The following is an 18,721-nucleotide window of genomic DNA, read 5'->3' as shown; positions in this document are numbered from 1 at the left end:
ATGTGTTGTATCACATTGATTGATTTGCAGATGTTGAACCAACCTTGCAGCCCTGGAATAAATCCCACTTGGTCGTGGTGAATAACCCTTTTAATGTACTGATGAATCCTATTGGCTAGTATTTTGGCAAGAATTTTCGCATCTGTGTTCATCAAGGATATTGGTCTACTGCTCTCTTTTTTGATATGATCCTAGTCTGGTTTTGGGATCAAGGTGATGCTGGTCTCATAAAATGAGTTTGGAAGTTTTCCTTTCATTTCTATTTTTTGGAAGAGTTTCAGGAGAATAGGAATTAGTTCTTCTTTAAATGTTTGGTAGAATTCCCCCAGGAAGCCGTCTGGCCCTGGGCTTTTGTTTGTTTGGAGATTTTTAATGACGGTTTCAATCTCCTTACTGGTTAAGGGTCTGTTCAAGTTTTCGATTTCTTCCTGGTCCAGTAGTGGTAATATATATGTCTCTAGGAATGCATCTATTTCTTCCAGATTGTCAAATTTGTTGGCATAGAGTTGCTCATAGTATGTTCTTATAATTGTCTGTATTTCGTTGGTTTTAGTTGTGATCTCTCCTCTTTCATTCACGATTTTATTTATTTGGGTCCTTTCTCTTTTCTTTTTGATAAGTCTGGCCAGGGGGTTATCAAACTTATTAATTCTTTCAAAGAACCAGCTCCTAGTTTCGTTGATTTGTTCTATTTTTTTTTTTTTTGGTTTCTATTTCATTGATTTCTGCTCTGATCTTTATGATTTGTCTTCTCCTGCTGGGTTTAGGGTTTCTTTCTTGTTCTTTCTTCAGCTCCTTTAGGTGTAGGGTTAGGTTGTGTACCTGAGACCTTTCTTGTTTCTTGAGAAAGGTTGTACCACTATATATTTTCCTCTCAGGACTGCCTTTGTTGTGTCCCACACATTGTGTTTTCATTATCATTTGTTTCCATGAATTTTTTCAATTCTTCTTTAATTTCCCGGTTGGCCCATTCATTCTTCAGAAGGATGCTGTTTAGTCTCCATGTATTTGGGTTCTTTGCAAACTTCCTCTTGTGGTTGAGTTCTAGCTTCAGAGCATTGTGGTCTGAAAATATGCAGGGAATGATCCCAATCTTTTGATACTGGTTGAGACCTGATTTAGGACCAAGGATGTGATCTATTCTGTAGAATGTTCCATGTGCACTAGAGAAGAATGTGTATTCTGTGGCTTTGGTATGAAATGTTCTGAATATATCTCTGATGTCTATCTGGTCCAGTGTATCATTTAAGGCCTTTATTTCCTTGGATGATCTGTCCATTTCAGTGAGGGGAGTGTTAAAGTCCCCTACTATTATTGTATTATTATTGATGTGTTTCTTTGATTTTATTATTAATTGGTTTATATAGTGGGCTGCTCCCATGTTAGGGGCATAGATATTTAAAATTGTTCGATCTTCCTGTTGGACGGATCCTTTGAGTATGATATAGTGTCCTTCTTCATCTCTTATTATAGTCTTTGGCTTAAAATCTAATTGATCTGATATAAGGATTGCCACTCCTGGTTTCTTCTGATGTCCATTAGCATGGTAAATTGCTTTCCACCCCCTCACTTTAAATCTGGAGGTGTCTTCGGGCTTAAAATGAGTTTCTTGTAGGCCACATATAGATGGGTTTTGGTTTTGTATCCATTCTGATACCCTGTGTCCTTTAATTGGGGCATTTAGCCCATTAACATTCAGGGTAACTATTGAAAAATATGAATTTAGTGCCATTGTATTGCCTGTAAGGTGATTGTTACAGTATATTGTCTCTGCTCCTTTCTGATCTACTACTTTTAGGTTCTCTCTTTGCTTAGAGGACCCCTTTCAATATTTCTTGTAGAGCTGGTTTATTGTTTGCAAATTCTTTCAGTTTTTGTTTGTCCTGGAAGCTTTTAATCTCTCCTTCTATTTTCAATGATAGCCTAGCTGGATATAGTATTCTTGGCTGCATGTTTTTCTCGTTTAGTGCTCTGAATATATCATGCCAGCTCTTTCTGGCCTGCCAGGTGTCTGTGGATAAGTCTGCTGCCAATCTAATATTTTTATCATTGTATGTTACAGACGTTTCCTGGGCTGCTTTCAGGATTTTCTCTGTCACTAAGACTTGTAAATGTTACTATTAGGTGACGGGGTGTGGGCCTTATTCTTATTGATTTTGAGGGGCGTTCTCTGTACCTCCTGGATTTTGATGCTTGTTCCATTTGTCATATTAGGGAAATTCTCTCCAATAATTCTCTCCAATATACCTTCTTCGTCTCTCTTTCTTTCTTCTTCTTCTGGAATCCCAATTATTCTAATGTTGTTTCATCTTATGGTGTCACTTATTTCTCGAATTCTCCCCTCATGGTCCAGTAGCTGTTTGTCCCTCTTTTGCTCAGCTTCTTTATTCTCTGTCATTTTTCTTCTATATGGCTAATTCTTTCTTGTGCCTCATTTATCCTAGCAGTGAGAGCCTCCATTTTTGATTGCACCTCATTAATAGCTTTTTTTATTTCAACTTGGTTAGATTTTAGTTCTTTTATTTCTCCAGAAAGGGCTTTTATATCTCCCAAGAGGGTTTCTCTAATATCCTCCATGCCTTTTTCGTGCCCAGCTAGAACCTTGAGAATCATCATTCTGAACTCTAGATCTGACATATCACCAATGTCTGTATTAATTAGGTCCCTGGCCTTTGGTACTGCCTCTTGATCTTTTTTTTTGTGGTGAATTTTTCCGCCTTGTCATTTTGTCCAGATAAGAGTATATGAAGGAGCAAGTAAAATACTAAAAGGGTGGCAAATACCCCAGGAAAATATGCTTTAACCAAAGATGAGATCCCAAATCGTGGGGGGGGGGGCAAGAAAGGGGATAAAAAGAGGTTCAGAAAAAAAAAAATAAACAATTTAAAAAAGAAGACAAATAAAGAAAAAATATTAAAAAGAAAGATATATATATATGAGATAAACTAGTTAAAAAACGTTAAAAAAGAGAAGGGTAAAAGTTAAAAAAACATTTAGCAGAAGAAGAAAACAAAATTGAAAAAAAATTAAATTAAGTGAGAGACTAAAGAATCATGGGGAGAAAGCTATGAGTTCTGTGCTTTGCTTTCTCCTCCTCTGGAATTCCGCTGCTCTCCTTGGTATTGGACGTGCACTCCTTGGTAGGTGAACTTGGTCCTGGCTGGATTTCTCGTTGATCTTCTGGGGGAGGGGCCTGTTGTAGTGATTCTCAAGTGTCTTTGCCCCAGGCAGAATTGCACCACCCTTACCAGGGGCCGGGCTGAGTAATCCGCTCGGGTTTGCTTTCGGGAGTTTTTGTTCCCTGAGCGCTTTCCGTAGAGTTCCGGAGGACGGGAATGAAAATGGCGGCCTCCCGGTCTCTGGCCCAGAGGAGCCAAGCGCCCGAGACCCCACTCCTCAGTGCGCCCTCAGAGAATAGCGCCCAATTACTCCCATCTCCCTGGACTCCGGCCACGCTCTGAGCTCACCCAGGCTGCAACCAGTTCAAGGTAACCCCAAGCTGGGAGCTCACTCTTCGGCTCTGTCTCTGTAGCCGGCTTCCCCGTTCTAATACCTGCAAGCTCTGTGACACTCAGACACCCCCGATCCTTCTGTGACCCTGCGGGACCTGAGGCCACGCTGACCCCGCGTGGGCTTCACCCTGGTTTAGCCTCTGGAGCAATGTCCCTCAGTGGAACAGACTTTTAAAAGTCCTGATTTTGTGCTCCGTTGTTCTGCCACTTGCCAGGAGCCGGCCCCTCCCCACACGGTCTATCTTCCCCTCGCTTTGGATTCACTTCTCCGCCAGTCCTACCTTTCAGAAAGTGGTTGTTTTTCTGTTTCTAGAATTGCTGTTCTTCTTCTCTTTGATCTGCCGATGGATTTGCAGGTGTTTGCAATCTTTAGATAAGCTATTGAGCTGATCTCCTGCTAGCTGAAGTAGTCTCAGCCTGCTACTTCTCCACCATCTTGACTCCACCAAGAAATTAAATTTTTAATAAAAATATTCCCACAGTATAGTCACCATAGCTTCCCAATGAATTCTTCCTAAAATTATTTATTTATTTTTAAAGATTTTATTTATTTATTTGAGAGGGAGAGAGAGAGCACAAGCACAGGGAGTGGCAGGCAGAAAGAGAAGCAGGTTCCCCGCCAAGTAAAGAGAGCTCAATGGGGGACTCATTCCCAGCATCCCTGGGATCATGACCTAAGCAGGAGGCAGATGCCTAAATGACTGAGACACCCAAGCATCCCCTTCCCAATATTTAAATAAGAAGTAATAGCAGTTTACTACAAACTCATTCAGGGTTTAGAAAAGAGGGAAAACCTCTCAACTTGTTTAATGATATTAGCATAAATTTGATGCCAAAACTAACAGGGAGATTACAGAAAATCATGGAAGAATCTGTCTTAGAAACACACACACACACACACACCACACAATATCCCTTAGCTATAAGGGCAGATGAAACAGTCATGTGGCAAGGGCTTTTTGCCCTCAATTCACTCATTAGAAAGAGAGCAACCTTGTGCTTACTGTGGTAGGGACAAGTATCTTGTTTACTGGAAAGAAGGCAGCATTGGTAGGAGACGAACCTTTCTAAAGTCACTCATATTTATTAAAGCCACCAGGAAAGTAATGCTTTATTTTTCAAAATTCATCATTATACTCTACTGGCAGTCCTCCATGCCAGGCCTGTCTGTAGTAACTCAGAGAGATGGGAGAAGCAGAAGCCTGAGTCAGACACTGCTAAGTTCAGTCCTGATTCTGCCAGTTTTGGCAAGGGGATGTTCAATTAGTTCTTTGGTCTCCCTTAGCCTTCGTGTTCTTGTATAAAATAATGGGTTAATGCTATTTATCTGAAGGTAGTTCAGGGGATTCAGTGAGAGGATGGATGTGAAAAGGCCTGTACCCATGGAGAGGCAGAGAGTCTCCTGAAGCTGGAGATACTATATGCAAGACATATTTACGGAATTTGTGCCACTTAAAGTCATTATTCTCTACCATTTTCTATTTATTAACAGCAATAAACACATGTTCCTAAAAGACTTTCACTGACTGTTGCAGCTACCTGAAATGCATCTCTGTGTCCATCAGATGCCTATGGGTTAGAACACATTTGGTGCCTCTTAAAACGTGCTAGTTAGAGAAACAATGGATAGACTGTCTGGGGTAGGTCAGCAGTGTCAGTATTCAATACAAGCATTCAGGGTGCCCCACAACAAATCAGAGAAAAATCTTCTTTTTTGAAGAATTACCTTGATAAAATCCTCTGGGGGCGGATTAGAGTACTAGCAAGTCATGAAAGGGGCTTTGACTCATGAGAAGGCATAAACTGAGTGAAGTCTGAGAGGCCATCGCTAACTTGGGGCTTAAATTTCCTCACCTACTCTAGACCCCTGAAACCTCTATCTTTATAATAGCTTTGCAAAAAAAAAAAAAAAAAAAAAAGTCCTTGTCTGGAAAGCACCTTCCTCATACGCCTGCATAGAAAATTGTTACTAGTTCTTTTAGAATCACACACTCATTCCATCAAAAATATTTATGAAGCCCTTCATACGTACTGAGTACCAACAAGACACCAAGGTTGTTAGGATGGTGAGCAAAATCAGACCACAACCTCATTTATGTGTTCAAGCTCAGGCTCTGTACAGATGTTCCTGTCAGTCTTGCCCTGGTTATTCCCTCCTGGGTTCTCAAAGCTCTGGGTGTTCACAATATTATAGAACAATCCCTGTGCTCACATGACTATTTCCCCAGCCTGGAAGGGAGCTAGCTCTGCAAGAGAAAGATCTAATTCAGTTCAGCTTTTCTTCCCCAGGGCACACCTCAGAGTCTGACATGTAGTGGGCACTCGATAAATGTTTGTTGACTGAATCATTCATTATTCATGAGGTCTTGATACAGTAAAATCTGTTGAATGATTCTGGTAATGAATATGAGAGAAATCAAAACAATTATACTTAGGAAAATTACATATTTTTGAGTTTTTTTTTTTGTTTTTTCCTTTTTTATTAGATTTTCTCAGTAGTCCTAGCAGCGATTTTAAATACTTACAAAGCTAACATCACTGATCTTTTTTTAAAGATGCACAGTATAAATATAGTTGAAATTATGCCTGATAGCCTATTCTGGTTTAAAAACTATGAGAATTTGGGAGGAAAAACAGAATGAGCTGTCATTTAATTAGAAATAGCTATGCATTCAAATAACTTAAGATACCAGAGAATTTGTTAGGTTTCTGTACTAATCAACAATTTTCACCTAAAAATGGTAAGTGGTAGAAGATATTCATAGAATTTGACTTCACAACACCGAAGCCTGGCACATCTCCCAAACAGAAATAACATCGTTTCTTTAAAAACACTTAGAATAGATCTAAGAGTTTCCCAAAGTTTGTGAAAATGTGCTGAACTGTTCTTGAAAAAATTAAAGAATGAAAACAAGCAGATGAAAGAGCCTGTCATTACTTGTGCTAAAAAAGGAGAAGCCATCTTTAAGTTGTGCTAGGCAGGTTCTAGAGGTTTCAGTGTAGATATCAGGGGAAATTTTGAGATAAAGAGATGTAGTTTCCATTGACTTATTTTGAAATAATTAAAATGTTTAGCCTTTTTTTTCCCCCACCATGCTATAAATTATATACAAAAGGACAGAAGGGTAAAAGTATGAAAGTACCTACTTGGTCTGGTGTTTTGATCCTTTCAGATGGGCATGATACTGTTCTATGGAGTTTAGAGAGACACTGCAGATCGTACATCTGTAATTGCGCCTCAGACCTGTGGACAACAGACACACTTGATTAGCTGCATCCTTGCCATCACTACCTGAATGAACTCCAGAATCTCTAAAAAGTTCTGGGCAGAGTATCTAAAAGGGCATCTGGTCTACCCCACCAACACTTCAATCCTCCTTACAAAACCCGGCCAACGCTTCCCTTAGTAGAAGTTAGAAGCAGGTTGCTCCATTTCTGGATGCCTGAAATTATTAGAATGTGGCAAATTGAATGTAATTAAAAAAAAAAAAGTGTGTGTGTGTGGGGGGGGGAGAACATGCTTCCTGAGATACAAAGTTTCTGGACATTTTGTAACCCAAACAAAGATAATACTACTTTTTTCTTAAGCATATAGACATGGTATGCTGTCATATCTGCAAAGAAATTTGAGACCCCAGAGAAAAACTCTGTCTCGATTACTCTTTCAACCCTATTCCAATGGCAAAATCACAAATTCAGCTTTAGATCTCATTCACTGGAATTCTTCCAGGATCATCTTATAAAATGCAAATACCCAAGAGATGGATAATAATCTAATTCGCATAAAAGCTTACTTTCCACCAAAGAGTTTTTTAAAAAAGTTATTCATTAATTTGTTTATTAATTTAATTCATTCAATTCATTCATTAATAAAGTATAAACTTTGGACCAGCCACTAGGGATTCCGAGATGAATAAGATGTTCTTTTCTTTCAAAGAGTTTAGTAAATATGCTGACTTCTTTATAATATTGATTCATCTAGTCAAATGTGTTAGAAAGTAGCTTTAATCAAACTTGAAACATTTGCCACAGTTCAGAGACCCCATGAAATACATTCCTTCTGCTAGTGTGTCCCATCAGAGTAGAGAGAAAGGTAAACTGTGGGTCATGATCTGAAAGTTTGAATTTAAATCTTGGCTCCAGTCATTCCTGGTTGTATGATCTAGGGGAAATCATGCAATTTCTTCCTGGTCTCAACGTGAAGACAAAACCATTCACATCACAAGGCTGCTGTGAGAATTAGGCAAGTAAATATATTAAAATGCTTATCAAGTGACAGTTGTTATTAATTTTGCTCCAACATTCTGTCTTACCATTGGAAAGCCAGAATTATAAACAGTTGTAGCATTTTATTCCCCCTGATGAATGCATAGCATTTTATTTCTGAGAAACAAAATCGTTCTCATTTTTCTAAAAGGAAAATACACAGCATTGGTAGAATTGTGTAACCTACAACCTGGGTGACTTTATATAAATTAGTTGACTTCTCTGGATTTCTCATTCCTTAAAGGATCGTGGGAAGGACTGAGCGAGATAATGCATGTATGAAAGAGTAGCTGTTATATAACAAGTGTTCAACATAAATTAGCTATTATTATAATTTCAAAGGGATATTAAAATAGAATTTTTTTCCTCAACGTCACAGAGGAAGCCCTAAGTTGAAGCCCAGTCTAAAACATCCAAAGGAAATAGTCAAGAATCAATTTCTAACCCATAGCTGACTACCCACTACCAGTCTAAAAAAAGAGGTTGAAGAAGAAAGAAATAGGTAGAAGATTTCTTAAAGGAGCCATATTGTACTGTTTTACTTACCCTACTCCTTGTGAATTGGATGTGTCCTTCTCTCTCACCTCAAACCTATGGGAAAAGACTTCAGTGGAACTAACCCCTAAAGAGCTTCAGAAGTGCCTCCTTACACTTGGGAAGCCAGGTATTGGACTCTTGATACCCCCTGCAAGATTCAAAATCCCAGAGTCTGTGGCTAGTTAGCAACTTTGATGGCAAAGCAAGAAAGGTGGCAGGATTGGGCACGTATTCTCACAGCTTGCCAGAGTAAAAGATATGTGAGAGCTTCCCATAGACCCATGTGTGTCCTGTGTATGAGCAGAGCTGGTTTGGTGACGTTTAGGATATTGGTGTTGGAAGCAATAAGACCTCAGCAGAAAGATGCTAAAAATGTTCAGCTGGATATCTAGAGGCTTCATATTTCCCAGAGGAAATATGTAGCTCATATCAAGTAATGCTGAGTTCCTGAAAAGCCATGAAATCACACCATGAGAAGAAGAGACAGTTTGCAGCCCGTGCCAGATCAGGCAGCATCTACGCTAGCCTTGTCTGTTTATCTATCAAGTCAACTTTTATCCCCATACCTGAGAAATTGTTTTTCTATCCCGGATAGATCAATTAAAGGCATAGAACTTTTATGTATCTAGGAATGAGAGTAAAAAATTATTTTCAGCATAAAAGAAAAGAAAAACAAAAAGAAAAAAAAAAAACCTATGCCACCATGAAGAGCTGTGCTTCCATCACCTTTCGACTTCACAGGTTTGCATGACTCAGAACGATGACTGTCGTCCCCAAACCCAGAGAACATAAGTCATCACAACCAGCATGTGAGCCGTTTGAATGCTTCTCTAGGGCTGGTCCATTCCTTCTTTTATGCATGGAGTCAGAATATGAAAACCAGCTTCAGGCCTTCCTCCCTGGGTTTTCCATCAATGTTGTCATAATAAACAGTAACTACTATTTCTACGGGTCCTCTTCAGACTACAGACTAATCAAAGTTTGCCTCATAACAAATGGAGGTTCAGCTTGGCAGCAGACATAAATATTTATGTTTAAAAATGGGCATTTTTAAGATCACCAACAAATCTAAAAAATATTCTGATCTGTGCTTTTCATTACAGTTCTCATGCTCTGCAGCCCAACAGAGGCGTGGGCAGGAAATAGCTGGCACTTTATTACGATGTAAACTACAGGCAGCATCAACTAGGAAGGCAGTGGGTAAAAACAAGAACAAAGGCAGGGAAGGGGCCGAGGAGTCCTCCCCCACACATGACACAGTGTCCTTGGTGGGAAGTTAGGCCTTTATTAATGCTCAGTTGAAATCCTAATTAGTTTGGAATTATACAGCTCCTTTTTCCTCTGAGAACTAGAGAATCTTATTAAACAAAAATGCTAACTTTCTCATTCAACTCGTTTTCAGCGCAATACCATACTAAGAGCATCCTGAAACTTTTGCATACCTAAAGGTTATTTCTGCAGGATTGCTGGTATGTGTTGGAAAATTTAGACATGGCTGCAAGGAACTGGCAGTCCAGCTGGACAGAGAGCAAAGAGCAACAGGGCAAGGTAGATCATGGACAGTCCCATGGTCAGGAGTGGAAGGTACGGAATAGAGGAGGACACTGTTTCCAACTCAGAGAATCTGGGAAAGCTTCTTGAAGATGCATCACTTTTGTATTTATATTCTTAGCACAGTGTGTAAAACAGATGGTCCTGGAGTGTTTAGCAGTATGGGACTACTCAGTGTGTCTTTTCAAGTCTCACCAAGCCAGACTTCAATGCCCCTGCAGCTTCCCATGCATCCATTTTACATCACAGAAGCATCATCGCACCTTTATGACAATGCCAGGTGATTTTGCTGAACGCCAAGAGTGTAGGAGAGAATAAAATGGACCAAATAATTTTTGATGGAGCTAGGCAGGTTCAAAGGCAATAAAAAGTAAACAAATAAACACATTATTACATACTGTGAAGGTGTCACTCAGATGTAAACAGGCTAACGAGAGAGAAACAGGGAGGAAGGGTGGTTTTGGATGGTACGGTCAACAGAGTGGTCGAGAAGTGTGCAATGAAACCGGAGGGACGAGATTTCAGCTGTGATATGAAAGACTCGTTAGAGTTGTCCAGGGAGAGTGAGTAGTAAGCAGAGAGGGCCAGGGATAGAAACGGGCTCAGACTGTTCAAAAAACAAACAAACAAACAAACAAACAAAACAAAGCAACTGCTAGCCCAGAATTCTATATTCTACAAAAATATCCTTCAAAACTGAAAGTGAATAAAAACATTTTCAATAAACGAAAACTAAGAGAGTAGTTTGCCAGCAGACGTAGGTTACAGAAAAGCTTATAAGGGTCTTTAGAGGGAAGGCAAATAGCACCAGATGTAGACTCAGATCTACAGGAAAAAATGAAGGATACCATAAATGATTAATATGTGGATATCCATCTTTTTTATTCCTCTAAATTTATTTGAAGACAGAAAACAAAAAAAACTCTAACATCATATTGTATATTATGGTGTTTATAATATATTTCTATGTGTTAAATGACAACATCGTACAAGAATGGATAGGAGTAGAACAATGCTGCTAAAAGATCACATTTTACATAAAATGGTAAATATCAGTTATAAGTAGTGAGTGGTCATTCGAGGATGAATATTATAATCCCCTAGAAACAAACAAAGATATACAGCTAAACAGCCTATGGAAAGATTACATAGGATAATAAAAAACATTTGATTAACCCAGAAGAAGGCAGGAAAAGAAGAGAAAACAGATGGAAGAAATAGAAAATAGATAGCAAATGGTTTAGTTAAATTCAACCATATCGATAATTATATGTAAATGGACCAGACATTTAAAAGACAGAAATTGTCAGTCTAGATAAAAAGCAAGATTTAAAATATATACTGGCTCCAGAGGTCTATTTTGTACACTTATAGGTTAAAAGTAAAGGGACAGAAAAAGGCATACCATGCAAGCAATAAGCATACAGAGTGGAGGTGCCGTATTAATATCAGGCAAATAGATTTCAAGGTGAGAATTGCTGCCAGAGAGGAGGATGTTTTATAATGATAAAGTGAGAAATTCATTAGGAGAACCTAACAATTCTAAGTGGAATTTAGCTAAGAATAAGGCTTATGGATACATGAGACAAGAACTGGTAGAAAGAGAGGAAGAAATAGTTGATAGAGCAGTAAGACAAAAAAAGTCACTAAAGTTTAAAAAATCTAAATACAACTATCACCCACTTTGTACTTATTGATATTTATGGAACACTACATTAAATAATTGCAGAATACACAAACTTTTCAAGTATATATAGGAAGCAAACTAAAGGAATGTGATGGGCCATTGAAAAATTGTACTAAATTTCAAGTAATTATATTTTGTAGAAAGGTTTCTTTGACTGCAATTGAAATAAATAAATAACGGTGGTATTTATAAAAAGAACTAAAGTTTTATAAATAACCTGTGCTTAAAGAAAAAAAATCCAAATGGAAATTAGGAAATATTTTGAATTCAGTGATAATGACAATACTACATATTAATCAGTTAATCAGTCTTTAATCAGTTTTTAGAGGGATAGCTTCATATCCAAAAGGAAGAGGGGCTCAAAATCAACAGTCAAAATTTAAATCCTATGAAACTAGAAAAAAACAATACCAAATAATATCAAATAATATTAAACCAAGTAGAAGAAGAGAAGAAATAATAAAGGGAAGAAATCAATAAAATAGAAACAAATAACAGAATAATTAACAAAACCCCAAATCTGCTTTTTAGAAAGGATTAATACATGTATCAGGGCAAATCTGTCATAGGTTATAAAAAACAAGGAACATAAATTATGAAAATAAAAGAATTGTTATTAATTCAGGTCCTGCAGGCATTTTAAAAAGATAATAAGAGAAAGAATAGGGGCGCCTGGGTGGCTCAGTGGGTTAAGCCGCTGCCTTTGGCTCGGGTCATGATCTCAGGGTCCTGGGATCGAGTCCCGCATCGGGCTCTCTGCTCAGCAGGGAGCCTGCTTCCTCCTCTCTCTCTCTCTCTCTGCCTGCCTCTCAGTGTACTTGTAATTTCTCTCTGTCAAATAAATAAATAAAATCTTTAAAAAAAAAAAAGGTAAAGAATATTATGAACAATGTTATGCCAGTAAATCTGACAAAGTATACGAGACGGACAAATGTCTTTAAAAATTCAATTTACCGGGGCGCCTGGGTGGCTCAGTGGGTTAAGCCGCTGCCTTCGGCTCAGGTCATGATCCCAGGGTCCTGGGATCGAGCCCCGCATCGGGCTCTCTGCTCAGCAGGGAGCCTGCTTCCCCCCTCTCTCTCTCTGCCTGCCTCTCTGCCTGCTTGTGATTTCTCTCTCTGTCAAATAAATAAATAAATAAATAAAATCTTTAAAAAAAAAAAAATTCAATTTACCAAAGCTAACACATGATGAAATATAAAATCAAGATAGCCATTTATCTATTAGTGAAATTGATTTTCTTGTCCAAAATTCTCCCACAAAGAAATCTCTAGAATCAGAAAGTTCTTTGGACAATTCTACCAAACATTAAATGATTTCATAATATCACTTACACAAACTCTTTTAGTAAACAGAGGAAGAAATATTTCCATTTTTGAGCCAACATAACACCAATAAAAATTGTGATAGACTCTAAAAGACAATAAAATTGCAAACCAATATTTGTCATGAATACGACCAAAAAAATCCTTTAAAAATTAGAAACACATAACAGATATTGATGTGTGTGTATATATGTACACAAATCAGTTCCATCATAACCAAGTTTGTTTATTCCAGGAAGTTAAGAGTAGTATGACATTTAAAACTCAAGTAATATAATTCACTACATTAACACACAAAATGAGAAGATAATATAGTCCTAATAGGTGCAGAAAAAAGCATTTGACAAATGTTGATGTCCATTAATGATCAAAATTCTTAACATAGTAGAAAAATGTTTTAATTTAATAAAGAACATCTATCAAAAACCTACAGCTAACATATTAAACACTGAAATATTGGGCAGTTTCTATCAAAAACCTACAGCTAACATATTAAACGCTGAAATATTGGACAGTTTCCTAAAATCAGAATAAAACCAATTGGTATTACAACATTGCCATTTGTATACAATGTTGCACCAGAGATTTGAGGCAGTGCCGTTAAAAAAAAAGAAAAGAAAAGAAAAGAAAGGCCTGCATATTTGGAAATGAAGAAGTAAAACTGTCTTTATTCATGGAAGATTATGGTTTAAAAAAATGTCCTAAGAGACCTACAAAATAACTGCTAGATTAAGTGAGTTTAGAAAGGTAACTTGACACAAAGCCAGTAGTTTAAAAAAAAAAAAAAAAAGGCATTCTTAAAATGGTTTCAAACAACTGGAAAGTAAAAATGAAAAATACCACTATAATAGTATCAAAATATTTTAAAACACTTAAGAATAAAAGGAATAAATTTAGCAAAAGCTGTACAAGACTGAGAACTACAAAACTTGGTTGAGAGAAATTAAGAGCTACCTAAATAGTGACCAAATACACCATATTAATGAACCAAAAGAATCGTTACTATTTAATATATCAGTTCTCCTATAGATTCCATGCAAACTTGGTCAGAATTTCAACAGGCTCTTTATAGAAACAGACAAGTGTATTTTAAAATGTGTGTGGAAATCTAAGTACCTAAAATGGACAAAACAATTTGAAAAAAGAAGATTCTGAGGACTCACACTTGAGGATTTCAAGATTTACTACAAAAGTTGGTGTGATCATAACAGTGTGGCATTAGCATCAGGATAAATAAATTGTATCAATGGAACACAACATAGAGTCTAGAACTAGAACTAGAGGTACACACAAAAAGCCAATTGATATTTTTTCCAATTTTATTAAAATATAATTGACATATGTCCCTACAGAAGTTTAAGATGTACCCCATAATGACTTGACATACATATATTGTGAAATGATCACCTAAATAAGGTTAGTTAACACCCATCATCTCATATAGATTAAAAAAAATAAAGAAAAGAAAAAAGAAAAAATAGATTTTTCTTATTATGAGAACTTTCAGGATCTATCTTTTTAGCCACTTTCAAATATACCATGTAGCTGTGCTAACTATAGTCATCATGTTGTACATTTCATCTCTAGTAGTTATTTATTTTAGAACTAGAAATTTGTACCTTTTGACTACTTCCATTGATTTTCAATAAAGGTGTCAAGCCAATTCAATGGGGGAAAGAAGGCTTTTTCAACAAACAGTGCTAGAACAACCAGATAAATGTAAGAAACAAAAAGATGAGCGTCAACCTCTGCCTCACAGCACACATTAAAAATTAAGATTAATTATAGATTTCAATGCAAAAGCTAAAACTATAAAGCTTCTAGGAAAATATAGGAGAATAGCTTTATGAACTTGGCATAGGCACAGATTTCCTAGGGAACAAAACACACTGAACATTAAAAAAATGATAAATTGGATCTTACAAAAAATGAAAGTGTCTGCTTATAAAAAAAAAACATAAAGAAAACAAAAAGGTGAGTCACATCCTAGGGGAAAAAATATATATATATTTGGAATACTTAACATCTGATACAGCACTTGTGTCCAGAACATGTAATTAACTCTTACATACATGCCAATAATAAAAATACACAACCCAGTCTTTCAAAGGACAAACTACTTGATCAGATTAGTCATAAAATAAGATATAAAAATGATCAATAAGCATATGAAAAGGTGCTTAGCATCATTTGTCACCAGGGAAATAAAAATCAAAAGAACATCTAAATTCTATCTCATGCCCACCACCAATGCTAACATAAAATAAAACAACAATACCAAATGTAAATGCCCCATGTAGAACAACTGGAATTCTAATACCTTCTGGAGGAGACTGCAAAAATGGTAAAACTGTCAGTCTCTTATAAAGTGAATCGGTATATTTACCCTAAGACTCAGAAACTCTATTCCTAGACTATTTATGCTCAGCATGTAAAGCAAGACTTGTATGAGAATGTTTATAGCAGCTTTATGTCTAATGGCCAAAGTCTCAAAACAATCTAAATGCTCATCAATACGGATTGATAAGCAAATTATGATACACTCATATAATGGAATAATACCCAAGAACCAAAACAAAAACAACAAAAAACCCAAAATAGAACAAAAACCTAATTTGTGTAACGACATCAATGAGTCTCAGAAATATAACCTGTAGGTAAGGAATTCAGATACAAAGAAGCACATACTGTATGACTTCACTCCTACAAAGTTAAATAACAGCAAAGCTATACTCTAATAACAGAATTCAGAACAGCATTGTCTTTAGGGAGTGGATTGACTGGAAGGGGGCACAAGACAATTTTCCAGAGCCAAGTACTTGGTTGGGATGGTAGTTATAGGGCATATTCATTTACCAAAATTCATCAGATTGGATACCCAAGATCCTCACATTTCATTTTATTAAGAAAAGTTAACAGTTGTGGTTCTAACCAAAAACCTCAGCAAACTAGAGACTCAAGTTTTGCCAGTTTCTGTTCCTCCTCATTTACACCCTACAAATTCTATTGTTTCACATTACTAGAAAGTAAATTTCATTTTCCTATTTATGCTTTGATAACCTTATAGGATGCCAAGAAATATTTCCATATGTTCTGTATTACAGTGCTTACTAAAGCTGGGACCATTTTGAAAGATGATTAATAATACAAAAGTAAAAAAAAAAAAATAAGGCATTTGGCCTTGAATTATTTCTTTCTCCTCTATTTCTTACACATTCATTAATCAAATGGTCCTCTAAATGGATTTGTCATCTTCCAGCATAAAAAATAGTTGCTAATACTTACATTACGTATGCCATACATAAGCCCCATTGCGCTCACTTTACCTATTTACTCTTTACAACACCCTATGAGCAGACACTACCATTATCCTGATTTAAAGATGAGTAAATTGAGGTACAAAGACTTACTCAAAATCACAGAGCTGGCTGGAGACACAGCTGGATTTTGAACCCATGTATTCTGTTCAGGAGTCAATCTCCTAACTGTTACTCATTCTGCCTCCCGTGACAGGTGAATGGGAATGAAGTCACAGAAAGGCTCTTTAGGGCTTATCTAGTCCAGAGGTCTTCATACTGGCCACTAGAGGATCAAGTACAAGCTGTTAACAAATTCCAGGTGATTATGATTCAATAAATTCAGAGTGGAACCTAGAAATCTACATTTTCTAAAGTTCCTCAAGGTGCAAGTTTTCGAGAAACCATTGGTATGGTCCAAATCCCCATGGTATGGACACATGAAGTTTTTTTATAAGCAGAATTGTTTGTTTTGACTTGCACTTGAAGGTGTTCTTTTTTAAATATGGCTGACTTCAGGCACTGGCCTCATTTCTGCTTTGTGTACAAGTTTATTACCATCTCTTCAAATACATCAGATTCTTTTTTTTTGAAGATTTTATTTATTTATTTGACAGACAGAGATCACAAGTAGGCAGAGAGGCAGGTAGAGAGAGAGAAGAGGAAGCAGGGTCCCTGCTGAGCAGAGAGCCCGATGTGGGGCTCAATTCCAGGACCCTGGGACTATGACCTGAGCTGAAGGCAGAGGCTTTAACCCACTGAGCCACCCAGGTGCCCCAAATACATCAGATTCTTGAGGAAAGTTATCATGTCCCCTAAGGTTCTGCGTACCGGGTTGAAATTCTATTGGCACTTCAACAATATCCTTCATTATAATATAGTTTCAAATTTCCAGCATGGTCTCTATCATTACCTTCTGAATGGCATTTCTTGTTTGTTGATGGCATTTTTAAGCTATAAACTTCAAACTGAAGACCAAGTCTCTAGTGTGGTTTCATCACTATACAACATATAGCAGAATGGTCATAGCCCTTTCGCACCATTAATTCTAACAATACTTTTAAAGCTTTGAGAGAGAGAGAGAGAGAGTGTGTGTGTGTGTGTGTGTGTGTGTGTGTGTGTGGCAACAATGACCCATTGTCATTTCCACACAGGTTTCTGCTAAGTCTTTTCCACACAGGTTACTGCTAAGCCTAATTTTCATTTCCTTGAATTTTATGTTTGATCATTTAGATGTTCCTGCTTATCCCCATTAAGCTCCATCTCAATAAATTCTACCTATTCCTCTGGGGATAGAAAATATAATGTAGTTCATGTATCAATTCTGATTGGTTGGTAGTGATTGCCAGAGTGCTATGAAAAGATTACGAGCCCTCCTTCCAGATGATAAAGGAAGATCACCATCATCTACTAGGCATGTCTGTCATTGATGAGGGGTAGAGGGCCAGTGGTGTGCTTTTGATGTCTGTATCATTCCAGCTCCAGCATATTAACACAAATCATAGAAAATTCAGGCCAAGGAATATTTTGGCAAACCAGGAAGTCATCAAAATGTAGGTGGTAGTTAAAACTGTAGCAATGGTTAGATCATCTATGGAGATGGTATAGGTAAAGGGAAGATAATATAGAAGTTAGAATTTCTTGATGTCAGAGCACTGATGACCTGATATCTCACCCTGACACACAGGGTAGGAACCAGGTCCGTGGATATCTCCTGCTCCCACTGGATCTCCACTTTTCGTGTCACTGAATCCAGGGCCAGATGTGGGTGTGGGAAGCTGGTACCAGGTCATGCATATCTTTGAAGCTGGAGCACCAACACTCAGACACAATCTCAGTTCCTCTTTTCCCTCCTGAGTAGTTTATCTTTGCTCTTCCCTATCTCACAACCATTTTTCCTTACTGGTCAGCTGGTCCTGCTGATTTCAGGTCCAACACGAGATGCAGAAGAAATGGCTTTTTTTTTTTTTTAAAGATTTTATTTATTTATTTGACAGAGAGAGATCACAAGTAGGCAGAGAGAGAGAGAGGAGGAAGCAGGCTCCCTGCTGAGCAGAGAGCCCGATGCGGGGCTCGATCCCAGGACCCTGAGATCATGACCCGAGCCGAAGGCAGCGGCTTAACCCACTGAGCCACCCAGGCGCCCCTAAGAAATGGCTTTACGTCCATTGCCTCACCACTTGCCATAATTACATAAATTCTGATTCTTACAATGAGTTCCTTACTCTATACCAATCATGGTGCTTGTACTCTTCTGATCAAATCCTAACTTCAAGAGGTGGTATTGAGAAAGCAGAGGGAAGAAAGCGTTTCTGGGAAAGTGAAGAAGTCACTATTATCATATATATTTTTTTTAATTTAGGAATTATTAAACATGATCCTATTTAATGATTTAGTAGTAATAATTTAATAATAAGGTTGTTGCCTTATGAACATTTTTAGCCCAATTTACTGATGAGAAAACCATAGTTTAAAGACATTAAGATCATAGAATTAAGAAGTGGAAAAGGTAGATCTGTATCCATCTATTTCTGATTTCAAAGCTAG

General features: G+C 37.4%; 1 protein-coding gene across 1 annotated transcript in view; it reads right to left on the bottom strand.

The window, feature by feature from the left end:
* ZMAT4 (zinc finger matrin-type 4) overlaps positions 1–18,721 on the bottom strand; it is a 362,525-nt gene that overhangs the window by 54,335 nt on the left and 289,469 nt on the right. Inside the window, exon 6 of the mRNA XM_045070975.1 lies at positions 6,660–6,756. Coding sequence (XP_044926910.1) covers positions 6,660–6,756 — 97 coding nt within the window. The remainder of the gene's footprint in view (positions 1–6,659; positions 6,757–18,721) is intronic.

Source organism: Mustela putorius, unplaced genomic scaffold, assembly GCF_011764305.1.
Source record: "Mustela putorius furo isolate JIRA1106 unplaced genomic scaffold, ASM1176430v1.1 tig00003976_pilon_pilon_pilon, whole genome shotgun sequence".
Taxonomy (NCBI): Eukaryota; Metazoa; Chordata; class Mammalia; order Carnivora; family Mustelidae; genus Mustela; species Mustela putorius.
Note: the sequence above shows the minus strand (reverse complement) of the source record. Positions and strands in the feature narration are given on the sequence as shown.